This window comes from Macrotis lagotis, chromosome 8 (genome assembly GCF_037893015.1).
Source record: "Macrotis lagotis isolate mMagLag1 chromosome 8, bilby.v1.9.chrom.fasta, whole genome shotgun sequence".
NCBI classification, from domain to species: Eukaryota; Metazoa; Chordata; class Mammalia; order Peramelemorphia; family Peramelidae; genus Macrotis; species Macrotis lagotis.
Window position 1 is genome coordinate 104,806,841 of NC_133665.1, and position 15,223 is coordinate 104,822,063.

At 47.2% G+C, this 15,223-nt stretch overlaps 2 protein-coding genes across 3 annotated transcripts in view; both read right to left on the reverse strand.

Annotated features, from left to right (window-relative positions):
• Positions 1 to 2,552: 2,552 nt before the first annotated feature.
• On the reverse strand, positions 2,553 to 7,661 carry IMPDH2 (inosine monophosphate dehydrogenase 2). 2 transcript variants are annotated; one of them, XM_074197906.1, is made up of 15 exons: positions 7,508 to 7,661; positions 7,172 to 7,220; positions 6,996 to 7,097; positions 6,764 to 6,838; positions 6,274 to 6,480; positions 5,787 to 5,874; positions 5,499 to 5,698; positions 5,309 to 5,399; positions 5,008 to 5,103; positions 4,571 to 4,642; positions 3,695 to 3,838; positions 3,358 to 3,502; positions 2,933 to 3,076; positions 2,734 to 2,817; positions 2,553 to 2,647 (listed from the first exon to the last, which is right to left on the reverse strand). In XM_074197906.1, exons 1-15 carry the CDS (start codon positions 7,603 to 7,605, stop codon positions 2,626 to 2,628), a joined length of 1,617 nt encoding a protein of 538 aa, XP_074054007.1. In that variant the 5' UTR covers positions 7,606 to 7,661; the 3' UTR covers positions 2,553 to 2,625. The 2 variants fall into 2 exon arrangements, with proteins under 2 accessions (XP_074054007.1, XP_074054008.1); XM_074197907.1 differs by lacking the exon at positions 4,571 to 4,642 and having other exon boundaries at positions 7,508 to 7,658.
• A 624-nt stretch (positions 7,662 to 8,285) lies between these two features.
• Positions 8,286 to 15,223, reverse strand: part of QRICH1 (glutamine rich 1) — a 77,647-nt gene continuing 70,709 nt past the window's right edge. Inside the window, exons 6-10 of the mRNA XM_074197913.1 lie at positions 14,267 to 14,381; positions 11,449 to 11,557; positions 10,913 to 11,064; positions 10,369 to 10,459; positions 8,286 to 9,896 (exon numbers count right to left, since the gene is read on the reverse strand). Of these exons, the coding sequence (XP_074054014.1) occupies positions 9,704 to 9,896; positions 10,369 to 10,459; positions 10,913 to 11,064; positions 11,449 to 11,557; positions 14,267 to 14,381 (660 nt within the window). The 3' untranslated portion in view covers positions 8,286 to 9,703. The remainder of the gene's footprint in view (positions 9,897 to 10,368; positions 10,460 to 10,912; positions 11,065 to 11,448; positions 11,558 to 14,266; positions 14,382 to 15,223) is intronic.

Sequence of the window (15,223 nt, forward strand, 5' to 3'; positions counted from 1 at the left end):
CCCCAATCAAAGCAGGCTAATTCTAGATTTGACCAGGAACTGCCAATTTTGAGAAGTGCTGTATGGATGTTTTTGAACCTTGGCCAGAACCCCAGAATGCTAGTAGCTCCATGTACCTAGTTCTTGAAGTGGCATTCACCACCAAGCAAGAGGAAATAAAACAGAAGATGTGAGAGACCCAAGGAGCTTGGGTGCAGAGGATGAGAAGGTTTCATGTGTGAAGTACTAAGTGCAAATGAGGTCTAGGTGTGGACAGCCAAGTCACATGTAGTCATGGAGATGGGGAAAGGCCAGTTTGGCTTGGAGAAGTAAGATGGCACCAGGTGATGAAGGGCTTTAAATGACATTTAGGATCCTTTTTTTTTTTTTTGAGCCTAAATAAGGAACAATTAAATGTTTAAGAGGGGAGAAAACTTTGAAAAGCAAATTTTCATTAAGGGATAAGTTCAGAAGCTGGAGCAGCATCTTTTAAGTTTTTATTGTAACAATTTTGATTTGTCCTGCATTTAATAAACCCACAGGTCTGCCCCCCCCCCAAAATCACCCTGGGGTGCATTTTGGACAGCCCTGAGCTAGCTGGGAGGTCATGTGTGCTGATAGCTTTTTATTTTAAGTATCTGAGAAATAAATGGAGGTGATATGGCAGGGTCTATGTTGACAATCTTTTTTATTTAAGGCATTGAGGTTAAGTGGCTTGCCCAAGGCCATGCAGCTAGGTAATTATTAAGTATCTGAGGCTAGATTTGAACTCAGGTAGTACTCCTGACTCCGGAGCTGGTGCTCTATCCACTGCACCACCTAGCTGCCCCTATGTTGGCAATTCTTAAACCTAAGTTTCAAGGGCTCTTTAAATTCCAGAGGGCCTGTAAATTTGTTAACTTCCACCTTTTACTTCAACAAAACATTAGCCTGAGAAGGCGGTCTCACACAAAAAAGGTGAAAAAAAAAGCTGATCTAAAATTTAGATTTGAAATGCAGGCAGGCAGCAGAGAAGGAACCAGCACATTTGACTATCAAATGAGTGAAAACAGGGAAAAGGGACTGGCCCTCAGAGTGAATCACTAACATCAGGAGACCCCACTTTTGGCAAAAGGGTCACAGCCAGTACATTTTAGAGGGTTCAAATCCAGGTCTTGTCCAGTTCTTTATCCACTATGCAATGCTACCTGTCTTTCTGCAAGGCAATGGGGTTAAGTGGTTTGCCCAAGGCCACACAGCTAGTGTCTTAAATGGTATTTAAAGCCCTTCATCACCTGGTGCCATCTTACTTCTCCAAGCCAAACTGGCCTTTCCTCATCTCCATGACTAGTTGTGACTCAGCTGTTCACACCTGGACCCCAGGTCCTCCTGACTCCAGGGCCGGTGCTCTGCCCACTGCGCCACCTAGCGGCAGTCCTACTACCTGGATTTTACATGAGGCTCAGCAGGAGCCCAGGGGGAAGAAGCCAAGTGAACAAGAGCAAGTGTAGACATGGGAGAGTGCTGCCAAAGGAACAAGACTGTTGTGTGCTTGGATGAACCATAGACTGATTAAGGTGCTGAAGCTAGTGTTCTCCTGTTAGATTTGGCTGCCTTCTTGGGAAGGCTCCTTGGTCTCTGTGGCAGCCAATCCTGGTGCCCTTCCTTCCCAGTCAGCTTTCTCTCTCCTGCTACTCTTCCTCCGAGTTATATTCTAACCTCAATATCCCCCTTGCATGGCCCATGCTGTTACCTAAATCCCACACCCCCCACCGCTCAGTTCCTGGAGTTCTTTAAAACCTAAGGTACACTCTTCCTTTCAATCAACCCTGAACTCATTACCACCTCCCTCTACTTCTCTGGCTGTGGAGACCTCTCCTTAGCCTGGCTTCACACCCTCCACCTTTGTGACTCAGGTGAGGTCATCTGTCCCATCTCTCCAGCCCAAAAGACTTGAGGGCTGCTCCTATGCCATCCTCCTCTCTTCCTACCTCAGTGGGCTGAGCTGTATCTCCTACATACAGGCACTTACAACAGACATGGTGGATTCTGTTTCTTGGTGCGCTTGCTGGTCAGTTTTAAGTAGCTGTCCAGCCAAGACCACCTCCTGGGTGAAGGGGAGGTTACTGGCTCTTAGTGTGTTCTACTTTTGGATAGTTCTTACGGTTTGACACTTTCTCTTCATATGGAGCTAAAATCTGCATTTCTTCCACTATTCCTTGTCCCATCCTCAAAACACTAAGCTGCCCAAGTGCAATCCCCAAGGACCCCATAGTCCAACAGCTACCTGAAGACAGTGATAACCTGGCCCTGCTCCCCCCACCCTTCCTTTCCTCCCTCCTTGTTTGTTATCTCCTCTTATACTGGAAAAGCCTTGAAAAGCAGGGCCTGTCTTTTTATATTCTTAACAAATGGCTGTTGGGTGGATATTGGAGTTGCCTATAGGACCTTTTCCCCAGACTGATTGGAGTTGGCAGAGACAGTGAAATCCCAGAGATGAGATGGCAGAAACTTCCCAGTTTTAGCTGAGTGACTAACCGCCTTCTTCCCCACCACCAAACCCAACTTTTCTACTTGACAAAAGCCACAGACCATCATATCCAGTTTTTTATTCAAAAACCTAGAGAGGGAGAGGCAAGAGGCAGTAAAAGCAAATGTGGCCACTTCTCAGAAGAGCCGCTTCTCATACCTGTTGGGCAAGAAAAAGATTTATGAAAACATAGGATGTACCTGGAGTGGCCTATGAAAGAAGTAGATGGCATCTGGGACACTTACGAATGGAGCCCATGGACGCCGCCTTCCACCTGAGCAGATGACGTCCTCTTCTCAAATTTCAGCTCCCCTGAGTACATCATGGCTCTGAAGAACAGGGGTTGTCTGTTCATCAGAGCATGGACCAGAGGGTGCAATGACATAACATCTGCAACCTCCCCCTCAAGTCTGCCCAGGAGGGCCCAATGCTCATCCTTCTCACCTGACTTGAGTTAGACTCTTGGCACCAATATCTTGGCAGGAGTGCTGGATGCCAGCAATCAAGTAGGGAACAAACTTGTGGATGGACCCTTTGTCTTGCACGGCCCCGGACACCCCTTGAGCCACTTTGATTTTGTCTGCTTCACTGTGGGTGAAAATAAAGGCAGGACTTGAAGGGTTCCCTTCCTCCCACCCATAGTCAAGCGGTGGGCTGCACAGCATGCAAGTAGGGTTAGGATTCTTCCTTGCTTGCCCAACTTCTAAATAGGCAAATTGAGGACTTGGCCAAGAACTGCAGGAAAACTCTTGAAAACTGTTCCTTTTCACACCATCTTCCCTCCTTCATTGAAACGGCAATGGGTGGACACGAGGCACCAGCCACCGGAAGGTGTAAATGGAAGCTCTCTGGACAGTTGTGTCCCTCACCTGAAATAACGGTTCTGGCTGCCCAGGTTCTTGTCCATGGCATCAAGGGAGCCCATCCCACGGTATTTCTTTAGCCGGATCCCATCAGAGAAGAAGTACTCGCCAGGGGCCTCGGTGGTGGCCGCCAACAGAGAGCCCATCATCACTGCAGGGAGACAAAGCCTCTACTCAGACCCTGTGGACAGGGAAGGCGGGTTTCTAGGAACCACAAAACCAGGCTCATTCCCAGGATCCTCCTTCCTGTCTAGGCCACAGGTGGATGTAAAGCAGGAAAGACTGGGAACTGCCTAAGAGAAGTCAGAGCTGAGGTTTTCAGTACCAGGAAGGAACTGCTCACCTGTGGAAGCTCCAAGGGCAAGAGCTTTGGCAATGTGGCCCACGTTCTGGATGCCACCATCAGCAATGACAGGGACCCCGAAGCGACGAGCATATTCGGAGACCTTGTACACAGCTGTTGCCTGAGGTCGCCCACATGCTAGCACTAAGAGGAGAGAGAGAGAAAACAGGGTCAGTTCAGCTGCATAGATTTGTGGGAACAGCACCCCAGCAGCCAAACTTATGTTCTCCAAGTGCCTGTGGCAAAGGAGTTGGGAGGGGACCTTCTCCATAAGTTATGACTTAAATCTGTGCTCTTTGATGGAGCTGGGATAATCAAAGAGGCCCAGCACTGCTCTTCGTAAAGGGTTCCCCACCCCCAGCTCCCACCCAGCTCCCACCCAGCTCTGGTTACAGGGTGGGACACTGTGCAGGTTAGTGGTCACACAGCAGGCAACAGCCTCGGCTCCAGAACCCTCCCTTTGAAGCCAGCTCCCCCCACACTTAGGCCTTTCCCTCTAGAGGAGCTTAGGCAAGATGGCAGCTTAGCCAGGGTTGGAAGGAAGGAAGGATGGAAGGAAGGATCCTGTTCCTACCTAGGCAGTGGAGACAACTTAAAAGCAGAATAGGGACCTAAGTCAAACTTCAGCTGAGAGTGACTGTGGAGGAGTCACCAGTTGAGTCCCTCTCCATCAAACAGGGGTGCACAGAAGAGGGGGAAGGGCCTAGGGGCTCCATCTAAGGGCAGCCCAAGGCAGGTTTTCTGTCTATCAATGAATCCCTCTCCTCCCAACACACACTGTCAGCGCCACAAACCCAGGGAGCTACAGCTACAAAGTCAACCAAGCAGCCGGGCAGTGGTCAGCCAGGGGGCCTGGGCCGGCCAGGCCGGACTTACTATAGGTGCCCGTGACAGTAGAAGGGCATTTGGGGCTGTGGGACTTTATGTCTGGAGGGATCTTGGGAGCCACTAAATAAAACAAACAGACCAGAGTTTAGAGAAAGAAGAGCAGAGCTGAGCAAAGGCGAGCAGGAGCGAGGCCAGGCCTGGCAAGGAGGGAGGGTAAGAGGGGTGAATGTGTTACTGGGCAGAGAAAGCTGTTATATATACCCAGGGACATGGCCAATGAGAGAACAGCAAAGGCCTGGCCTAATTCCCATCCCTCTCTAGAATTCCCCTTCAGGCCTCAGACACAGAGAACTTGGGCAAAGGAGACTCAGGAGCCTGTTTGGCTCTCTGATGCCAGGTGGGCAGGCACTTCTTAAGGGAATCATTCTGAGAAATCCCAATGTGACCCTGGGGGTTGGGGGCACCGCACAAAGCCCTGCTCTCACCTTCCTGTGTAATGCAGATGGAGCCGCTGCCCATGCCAACCCTCAGGGCATCCACTCCAGCATCAATGAGATTTTTTGCCTGTGCAGCTGTCACCACTGTAAGGGAGAGAGAAAGTATCTGAGTGGGGCTCCCCTCAGCACTCCCAGAGGTGAGCAGCTCAACAAGCCCATTCCAGCATGCCTCTGATTCATCGAGAGCCCTAGAAGTGGAAAGCATCTGACCCCTAAAGCCCAAATCATTGAGCCAAGGGAGAGAAGATGATGCCACCAGAAGGGAGCCCATGACCCCACTCAGCCTCACCATTGCCACCGATAACCTGGAGGTTGTTGTATTTCTCCTTGATGTACTTGATCATGTTAATTTGGAAAATGGAATTTCCTTGAGAAGAGTCCTAGAATGGGGTGGGAGAATTGGTACCATTAACCCTGGCATTTCCAAGAGCCAAGTCAGTACACGGCTGCCTCGGTTCTTCCCTCTCTTTCCTGCTCACCAGCACAACCACATCGACACCAGCCTGGGCCAGTAAGTCAAGCCGATACTTGTCGTCCTCATGGGTACCAATGGCTGCCCCACACAAAAGCTGCTTCTTGGTGTCCTTGGAAGCCAGAGGGTAGTCTCGATTCTTCTTCAGGTCCGTGCGGGCAATGATGGCTACTAGCTCATCATCCTCATTCACAATGGGTAGCTTCCCTGGGGAGCAGTGGAGGTGACTCTGGTAAGGCACAGCTGGCATCTCACCATGCACCCCCTTTGTGTCACCTGTGTATCTCATCCTCACCTTTCTTGCTCCGCTGCAAGATTTCATTAGCTTCTTTTAGTGTGACTCCTGCAGGAGCCACCACTAGATCCTCCCGCTTGGTCATGATCTGATGAAACAAAGATATTGATCTTGGATGTCCAGCAGATAGAAAGAAGCCTCCTCATCCCCCAGGGTTCTACTCAATAATCCTCACTACACTTAGATCCTCAGAATAACATTTCTCTAGTACTTAAAATGCACCATTCTTTCTGGTAGGAAATGTCAAACCCATCTTAGACAGGAAGAAAATGAGATTCAGAGGTAAGATGACTTGCCCAGAATAGAATAACTAGAAAGTAACCAATGTCAGAACTTCACAAGTTTTTCCAGATTTAACTTTAAACGTCAGCTGCCCTCTTTATACTGAAGCCTTCCAAAGGATATGACCACGACCAATCTGCTGCTAGGGGCAGGGACACACAAATATATGGCAAGTCCAGGTCTGGCCCAAGGGGCAGCAGCAAACCTCGCCCAGGAAGCGGTCGTGTTCCTCCTCCTTCAGAAAGTCGATATCACGAGAAGAGATGATGCCCACTAGGCGGCTGCCCATCTTGCCATTATCTGTGATTGGGATTCCACAGAAACCATGCCTCGCCTTGGCTTCAAACACATCTCGCACTCTATCTTTGGGGCTCAGAACCACAGGGTCGGTGATGAAGCCCTGTTCGTATTTCTAGAAGAAAAAGAAAAAAGCCAAATGTTGGAAAGTGGAAACCTCCTCATACACACACATACTTTCATTTATTTAACTTATTATTTAATTTATTTATATAGTCACAAACTATTTTATTTTCTCTCCACCGCTAGAATAACCAAAGTGACAAACACCCTTGAGTCTCAGCCGTGCTTTGGTAGCTCTGTGCCTGAAGGACCCAGCATCTCTTCAGCGCTGGTGTACCCGGTATTTGTACATTTAAAAAGAAAATTTTTCTGATCAAAAGTCCTGCCCAACTGACCTTCACTTTGCGCACTTCGTTGGCCTGAAATTCCGGGGTGCAGTTGTGATGGATAAAGCCAATCCCTCCGGTTAGCTGTTAATAGAGAGAAAAGTGAGTGCGGCTGGTTCGGCCGCGGCGCTCCCTGCCTGCTCCCTGCCTGCTCCCTGCCTGCTCCCTGCCTGCTCCCTGCCTGCTCCCTGCCTGCTCCCTGCCTGCTCCCTGCCTGCTCCCCCGCCTCCACAAGCCTTACCGCCATGGCGATGGCCATCCCGGCCTCGGTCACCGTGTCCATGGGGGACGAGACCAGCGGGGTCTTCAGGGTTATCTTCTTGGTAAGTGCAGAGGTCAGGTCCTGAGGGCAGAAGCGGCCGTCAGTGGGCGCCCGTCCTGCCGGGCTGCCCACCCGGAGGGCCGGGGGCTACTTACCACTTGGTCTGCGGTGAAGTCTATGTAGCCGGGCAGGATGAGGAAGTCGCTGCAAGGAGAGGGCAGGGAGGGTTCCAGGGCGCCCCCTCCCTGCGCCCGGCCCCGCCGCCCGCCCGCCCCCGAGGTGGCCAGGCCCGGCGCGGCCGGACTGACAGCGGCATGTGCGGGCCCGGGATATTTTGGGCCTGAAATGCCAGCCCCGGCCTCCCGGCCCGGCCCGCGCCCGCCCCCCGCCCCCCGCGGCGGCGCCGCTCTGCCCTCTGCCGTCCGGCCATTCGCAGCCCCGGGCCGGGCCCCCGCCGCCCCGCAGGTGGTCGCGCCCGGCCCCCCCCTCACTTGTAGGTGAGCCCGTCCCCGCAGTTGAAGAGCTGCTGCGCCGTGAGCCCGTCATCCGGGACGTAACAAGTGCCGCCGCTGATGAGATAGTCCGCCATGGCGGGGCGGGCCGGGGCGGCGGAGCAGCCGCGCGACCGCGTGCGGAGGACGCCGCTCCCGCAGAGGCCGCAGGCGGCGCGGAGGCGCCAATATAAGCCCGCCCGCTGCGTCACGGCGCCGGAGCGCGTGGGGCGGGCCCGGGCCGTCCGGACATTGCGCGCGCGCGCGCGCTCGGAGCGGGCGCGGCCACGCCGGCCTCCCGCTGCGCATGCCCCGGCCCGACGTGGCGGGCGGGGCCGCGAGGCCCGCTAGGTGGGGCGTGCGCCTGCGCCTGCGCGAGAAGCCGGGCCCGGCGGAAGGGGCCGGGCCCACGCTCCCCTGCCCCGGGCTCTCGGCTTCCGTCTCGGGCTCGTCCCCCGGGGGCCGGGCCTGGCCCGCTGGGAGGCCCCGCGGGGCCCGGCTGCAGCGCCCCCGCCCCGCCCCGGCCCCGGCAGCCCCGGCAGGCCGGCCGGCAGCGGCCCCAGCCACGAGCCACAGCGAGGGCAGTGCCAGGGCCCAGCCAGTGCTGGCCGCCTGGGCGGCGGAGGGCGGCACGGGCTTGGGGCGGCGCCCCCGCCAGGAGGCCGCTTGGGTCCTGGCCTGTTTTAGGAACAGGACACAGCTTCTCTCCCGGCCACACTGCTCTCAGCACTTTAAAGCTCATTTATAAGAATACAAGGGACTTTTCTTTAGAAACGTAGTAGCAAATAAACTTGTTTTTCCAGTGTTTTCAGAAATAATTTATATACCTTAGAAGAGTTGAAAATAAAACGGAAACAATGAGAACTTTTTAAATATTCACACAGCACTTGGCACCAAAGGGACTACTTTTCCTCCCATACAAGTTAAACCAAGACCTAGGTGACCCTCCAGCCCCAATATTCTCTGACTTGCAAAGAACTCTGAACTTGGTGTCAAGATAGCCGAGTCCCTGCCGCTTCCACTATGTGATTCTGGTGAAAGTGATTTCATCTCTTTAGGCCTAAATAAAACAACTAGTTGCGAATAAATAACAGCTGCAAAATTCTGTGAACTTTCCTTCAGAAATAACCACGGGGGGCGGCTAGGTGGCGCAGTGGATAAAGCACCGGCCCTGGAGTCAGGAGGACCTGGGTTCAAATCCGGTCTCAGACACTTAGTAATTACCTAGCTGTGTGGCCTTGGGCCAGTCACTTGACCCCATTTGCCTTGCAAAAATCTTAAAAAAAACACTCTCTACTAGAAAAAACTATCTCTACTAAATGGCAAACTTGGAGGAGTTAAAAATAACCCTAAACTTGTTCCCATTTTTTACATTCCCCAAATAAAGACGCGTTGTTCAATAGCATGTTGAAAAGACGTGCTTGTCATTCTTAATAAACAACTAGAGTAAGAATACATAAGAGAAACAGTGTTGTATCTTTATATGATACACAAGTGTATGTTACAAGAATTCCATCAGGCACATGTGCCTCAAGTTTTAAGGCCTCAATGTTAGGCCAAAAAAAAAAAAAAAAAAAAAAAAAAAGGTAAAGTTTTTACTTTAACACCTAAAATTGTCATTTGTCTTAACGGGGCTGAATAGAAATTGTCTTTAATAAATCATAATTGAAGTTCTCTCCCCTTATTTTTTCTTCCATAAAGATGCCAAGTTAACATCTGAGCACAAAGAAAGAAAAAGAACATGGCTACAACCAGTGACAGGCAAGGCCGACCAGGTCCCTGGGGAAGGCAGGCATGGCAGGCACCCCAGGGCAGGAAGGGAGATCCATCATAATTTCTGTTCTCTCTGGAGGTGAGGACGGGGCCATATTTTCTCCTCTGCAGTCCAGGCCCCTTCCCCAGGCCCCAGCAAAAAAAAAAAAAAAAAAAAAAAGTTAGCCAGCAACTTTCCAGGGTATCCAACTCTTTCAGAAATGTATTGCTCCGGCAGGTACAACAGTCTGTCACAGGTTTATGATGATGCATGGTGGGTAGATTTTACTTTTATATATTTTTTTCAACAGAAGCAGCCTAAAAGGGCTTCATAACTACACCAATAAGAAAAAAGAAAAAAGAAAAAAACTGAGGCCTCTTCTTTAGTGTGAAAGTCTGTACAGTTTTTCCTTGATTCTCCCCATTGTGGCTGAAAGGAGATGCTCAGTGCATGTTACTGGCGTTAGCCACAGCGATAGCTTCCTGAATTTCTCGTATCACCAGGATCCGGGTAAGCATCTGCTCCATCTGCTCTCTGTTGATCGGCTGAACTGAATACCAGATTGGGCTGTTGGGTGCCACTACTGGCTCAGGGGTCAGGTAAAATGTGTCATTTCGGCCTTTCACACTCTGGGGACTGAGAAAAGGGAAACAATATTAAAACTACATCCTACCCTCACCCCTGAACCAGACACTCCTAAGCTTTCACAAACTTTTTTTCTTGAATTTCCTTCAATGAGCACTGAGACTCTATATATCCCATGGGATTCCTCACTCCCTGGGAAAAGGGAGAACAAAAAGAAACGACACAATGGCAAAAATAAGCCAAAATACTATATTTCTAAAAATATATTATGTGATTTTAAAAAAATATCCATCAGTTTTGATTTTTTCCCCCTCTTTTAAAGATATTTTGTCATAAGGAATTGCTCTCTAGGATACAGATACAGAAAAATCTAGATGGTATAAATGAAAATGTGTTATCTTTGTGTTAGCTGATGTTTGGGGAGAATCTGAAAATTTCTTAATACCTCCTCAGCCATGAAAGAGACTTCTCCCCAGGGATCAAATTATCCCCTCCCAACAAAAGATAGAGAAAGAAGCCTCACCATTTGAAGAGGTAGAAATCATAGAGTTTTATGGGGCACCTCAGTGGATTCTCTGGATTCTCAGTCTGCTCGGCATACATATCATCTGTAACTACAGAAACCACCCCCACCATATTTACGTGTCAGATTGCTCTTCTGCAGGTCTGGCTAGAACACAGCCTGAGAGAAAGACAACTCCAGAGCCCATGCACACCCACACCTCTGAACAGTGAGCCAGAAGGCATCTCCTTTCACCATTTTAGGAAGAAACATGGAGCTCACACTGCTTTCTCTGGAACTCTTGTTTTTGTTTTTTTTTTTGCAAGGATAAAGTTAGAGCATCTCACCTGGCTGGGCAGAAGTGAGTTTAAGGATTACAGGATGTAACAAGGACCAATTTTCAGTTGCTACCTGCAGATCAGCAAAGTGGGGGATGGAGGGTAGAAGGCAGTGGACAACCAGGGCAGGTTGGTTATTTTCTGCCTATATTCATTTCAAATTAACTCTTGTCACAGCACAACAGGAGATAGGGTTAGCTATTACCCAAAAGGCTCAACCTCCCTACCTTTCTGGCCAGTCTGATGTATGCCAAGTGCCTTCAGATACCGGATACTTGTGCTCTTATCCTTGGGATTTGAAGGGTTCTTCTTTGTCTGTCGTAAAACTTTGGAAAAGGCCAGTTTCATGTGCTGGTCTACTGTTTTCAACAGAAAGTACCTAAATCATAAAGTAAGGAGATATTAAAATGATGTGACACCCCTAAGGAGGATGTAGGAAGGACAACTTTACTCACCCACTGACCACAAGTAGCTCAGAGAAGTATCTGAGGTCACACAAAAGAATTTTATAAGATGCCAGGGAACCTAAATAGCTATAGACAGATTCTGGCTCACCACCCAGGGGCACAGAGAACCTTGGGTTCTAAAAAAAAAATAATTCAGAAACAAACTGGATTCCTCTCAGATCCTAGGCTGATCTGTTTCTTTGATCTTAAGTGTTAGGGGGTGAGGCAGGAAGAAAAAGCATAACACCCCACTGTTCTGTGTCTCAAGTGCAATTACCACACAACATTTAGGTTACTATTCTCCCAGAAACACTTACTTTGTGTTAAAAAACATGAGTGTTGTAAGGAGTGTGGAGGGGGAGTGAGCCCCTAACTGCTTACACTCCCACAGCATCTCCTCTGTCACACGGCTGGGCAGGACATAACCTACAAAAAAGAGAGGATTGGCACATTATGGATATGGAAAGTGTTTCAAAGAACAAAAAAAAGAACAAAATGGAAGAAATGAATGCCTAGTATTAAAGATCATGGAGTAATGATAGCACTTCCGCCTTCAGTTCAATATTTTCTACTCATTTTAACCTGTCTTCAAGTCTTATAAAAAACAAACACCTCCTCAGTATATCAGCCAACATATTAAATGACTTGTAACTCCCTGTTTTGTGGGCCAAAGCAGATGACCTACACAGTTGAACAATCTTTTGTAACAGTGTTGTGAACAAAGAAGTACTTGCTCTGGGTTGGTAGAAACAAAGTTCCATAAGAAGTCAGAGCTACCTGGGACCACCTTGCCCTGCTAGGGGTTCTAGTCTACTTTAGGTGCCTCTTTCACATAATAGAATCCTTAGACTTACAGATAACTCTCGTTTTTTTCTAGAGATCCTTTTAGAGGCCAAGCCTATTGACTAGTTGGCTATTCCTGCAACTACAAATTTAGAACTCAAATAAAACTGATCATACCTTTTGACCCAGCAATACAAATACTATATCCAAAAGAAATCATAAAAACCGGGAAAAGTCTCATGTTCAAAATTATTTATGACAGTTCTCTTTGGGGTAGTAAAGAACTGAAAATTGAGGGGATATCCATAAACTGGGGAATGGTTGAACAAGCTATGGTAAATGAATGTTATGGAGTACTACCACTGTTCTATAAGAAATCATGAGCAGTCAGACTTCAGAGAAGTATGGAAATGAAGGGAGCAGAACCTAGAGAATATTGTACATATTAATAATAATATTATGAGATTATCAATTATGATGGATGCAGCTCCTCTTAGCAGTTCAGAGATCAAGGGCAACCTTGAGAGATTTGCTATAGACAGTGTCATCCACATTGAGAGAAAAAACATGGAATCTGAATGTATACTATTGTTTACTTTTTTAAAACTTCTCTTTTTTCTTTCCTATCTCATGGTTTTCTTTCTTTCCCCTTAGTTCTAATTCTTCATACACAAAATGACTAATGTAAATATGTTAAACACAAATGTACATGAATAACTTTTACCAGATTGTTGGCTGCCATGGGTGGGGGAATAGTAGAAAAATGTGTAACTCATAAATTTTCAAGGCAATGGGGTTAAGTGACTTGCCCAAGGACACACAGCTAGGTAATTATTAAGTATCTGAGGCCAAATTTGAACTCAGGTACTCCTGACTCCAAGGCTAGTGCTCTTTCCACTGCGCCACCTAGCTGTCCCTACAATTTCAATAAAAAAAAAAATTTAGGGCTCAGAGTCAGGCTAAGACATTGACTTAGGCTTGTGTCCCAGCTAGGAGTTTAGGTACATATTCTCACTTAACTAGCTTAGCAGATAAAAGTACACTCACTTTAGTTAGTGAACATACATATATCATCTACAGTTTAGCTTTTCTCCAAATCTGTGTCCAGAAAAAAAAAAGAATACATTTTGTGGGCCTAGGAGAATAGAATTAATTCCATAATCTCCACTGAGGACCAGAAGGCACATATTGAATTGGCAAAAAAAAAAAAAAGGTCCCTGAGGAAAGATAGGTTATGCTTGAAGGCATAGGCACAGTTCTATCCATATAGCTATCTGGTTGTCATCTACTTCCCTTTACCCAATTCATTCTTTAGTAATCTTGATCCTTTGTTGAACCACCATGCTTGCTGATTCCTTCATAAATCAAACTAGAATTTTTCAGTCCTGAAAATTTTTTCCCCCTTTTGTTCCAGTGTTGAATGTTTTGTGCCAAATTTGCACCAAGATATGAATTTCACAAGAGATCTATTATAGTTGTAGTTTAGGTTAATTTCTTTTGAACCACCCTACAAATGACTAAATAACAAATAAAACTGGCAGAAAACATTTTTTTAAACAAAATATGTTTTCATACTGACAAAGTTAATAGGATATATATGGAAGGAACCTTAGAGAGCAAATCATTCTCATTTAGAGATGAAGAAAATATGGGGCAGCTAGGTAGCACAGTGGATGGAACACCAGCCCTGGAGTCAGGAGTACCTGGGTTCAAATCCAGGCTCAGACACTTAATAATTGCCTAGCTGTGTGGCCTTGGGCAAGCCACTTAACCTCATTTGCCTTGCAAAAAATCCTAAAAGAGAGAGAGAGAGAGAGAGAGAGAGAGAGAGAGAGAGAGAGAGAGAGAATAATGACCTATGACCTATAACGGGGAATTGTTTCGCCTAAGGTTACAGTTGGAGAGCAAGGTTTCAAATCCAAGACTGGTGATGCCAAAATGAATAAAAGACAAGTGATAAGCAAAAAGCAGGAAAAGCACTTGAGAAATATCTTTTTTGAATATTAAAACACCATGGCTGCTGTCTTAAAATATTCCATTATTTTCTTAAACATGGTAAACCACATGAAAAAGCTTGAGATTTGAAATGTTTTGAAGTTTATGATTTATACTGGTATCCCCACACATTATGTGATATTCACAAGTTTTCAGTGGACAAAGGAGAGAATTTTATTGATTTTCAAGTTCTCTTCCCAGTGGAAATGTGAATGCAAAATAACCCAACAGGGAAGGGGAAAACTGTCAATAATTAAAAAGGTCACTTTGGTTCTAAACCCACCATGTTTTGATTTCTCTCTTCAAGAACTCAAGATAGTGGCAGGATAAGACACTTTGACCAGGAGGGTGACTTACCAAGAGACGTGACTCGAGGCTGAACGTCCTTCAGAACTTCATGAAGCCATTCCGTGAACCGAACATAATAGAGATCTGAAAATATGTCATCTACTCGGCCATTTTCAAAAAGATACTACAAAAAAAATAGAGTCACAGTAGAAACAAACAATCTTCCAAGTTAGCTCTTTCCAAAGAAGGTGTATCTCCCCCAAAAAAACCAACAAAAAACAGTTAAGAGAAACACGTCAGACTGTAGGCTTCCTCCACGTCCAAGGACATCTCTTAGTCAATGGCCATTGCAGGCTGAGTAAGGCTGGCACCAAGGCAGAGCATGAGGGGGGAGGGGGAGGGGGAAGGGGGGAACTTTCCCTACCATGGGAGTCACTACTGATGAATAGCAGCATCTGATGTTATCTCTGTCTTAGCAATATTGTCTGTACAACTTCCATCCCCCTTCCTGCCCATGAACTTCAAGTACCCACATGCTTCTTGAGGTAGAGTGTGTTCTTAGGAGAAGGGGGAGCCCTGCAAGGAGAGGTTTCTTCTTTTTGTGATCCTCTCATCACTTCACTGTTCACTGTCTGCAGAAGCTGAGGGGTTGGCAATCCAACCCTGTTCCTTCTGACACTGCCTCCACCATATGATTCTTACCTCCCTTTTCTGCACTTGTTCTGAATTTTCTCATCAAATGGACATGTTCATAAAAATTTAATTTATTTTTCCTTATAAAAAAGATAAGAGGCTTAATTAATAAAACCTCTCAGGAAGGCAGGATAGTACCTGCCCATAAAACACATAAATTGTGTAGCAGACTAAACATGGGGCACCTTGGAATAGGTTTATATATCCCAGCCAGACAGCTAACTCCCTTCTCTTTGCTGTGCCAGTTCTTTCTCCTCTGGAAATTTCCTTGTACTATTCAATTTTCTGATGACTTTTCATAATTCTAAATCCCATGTTTCAACAGCAACACCA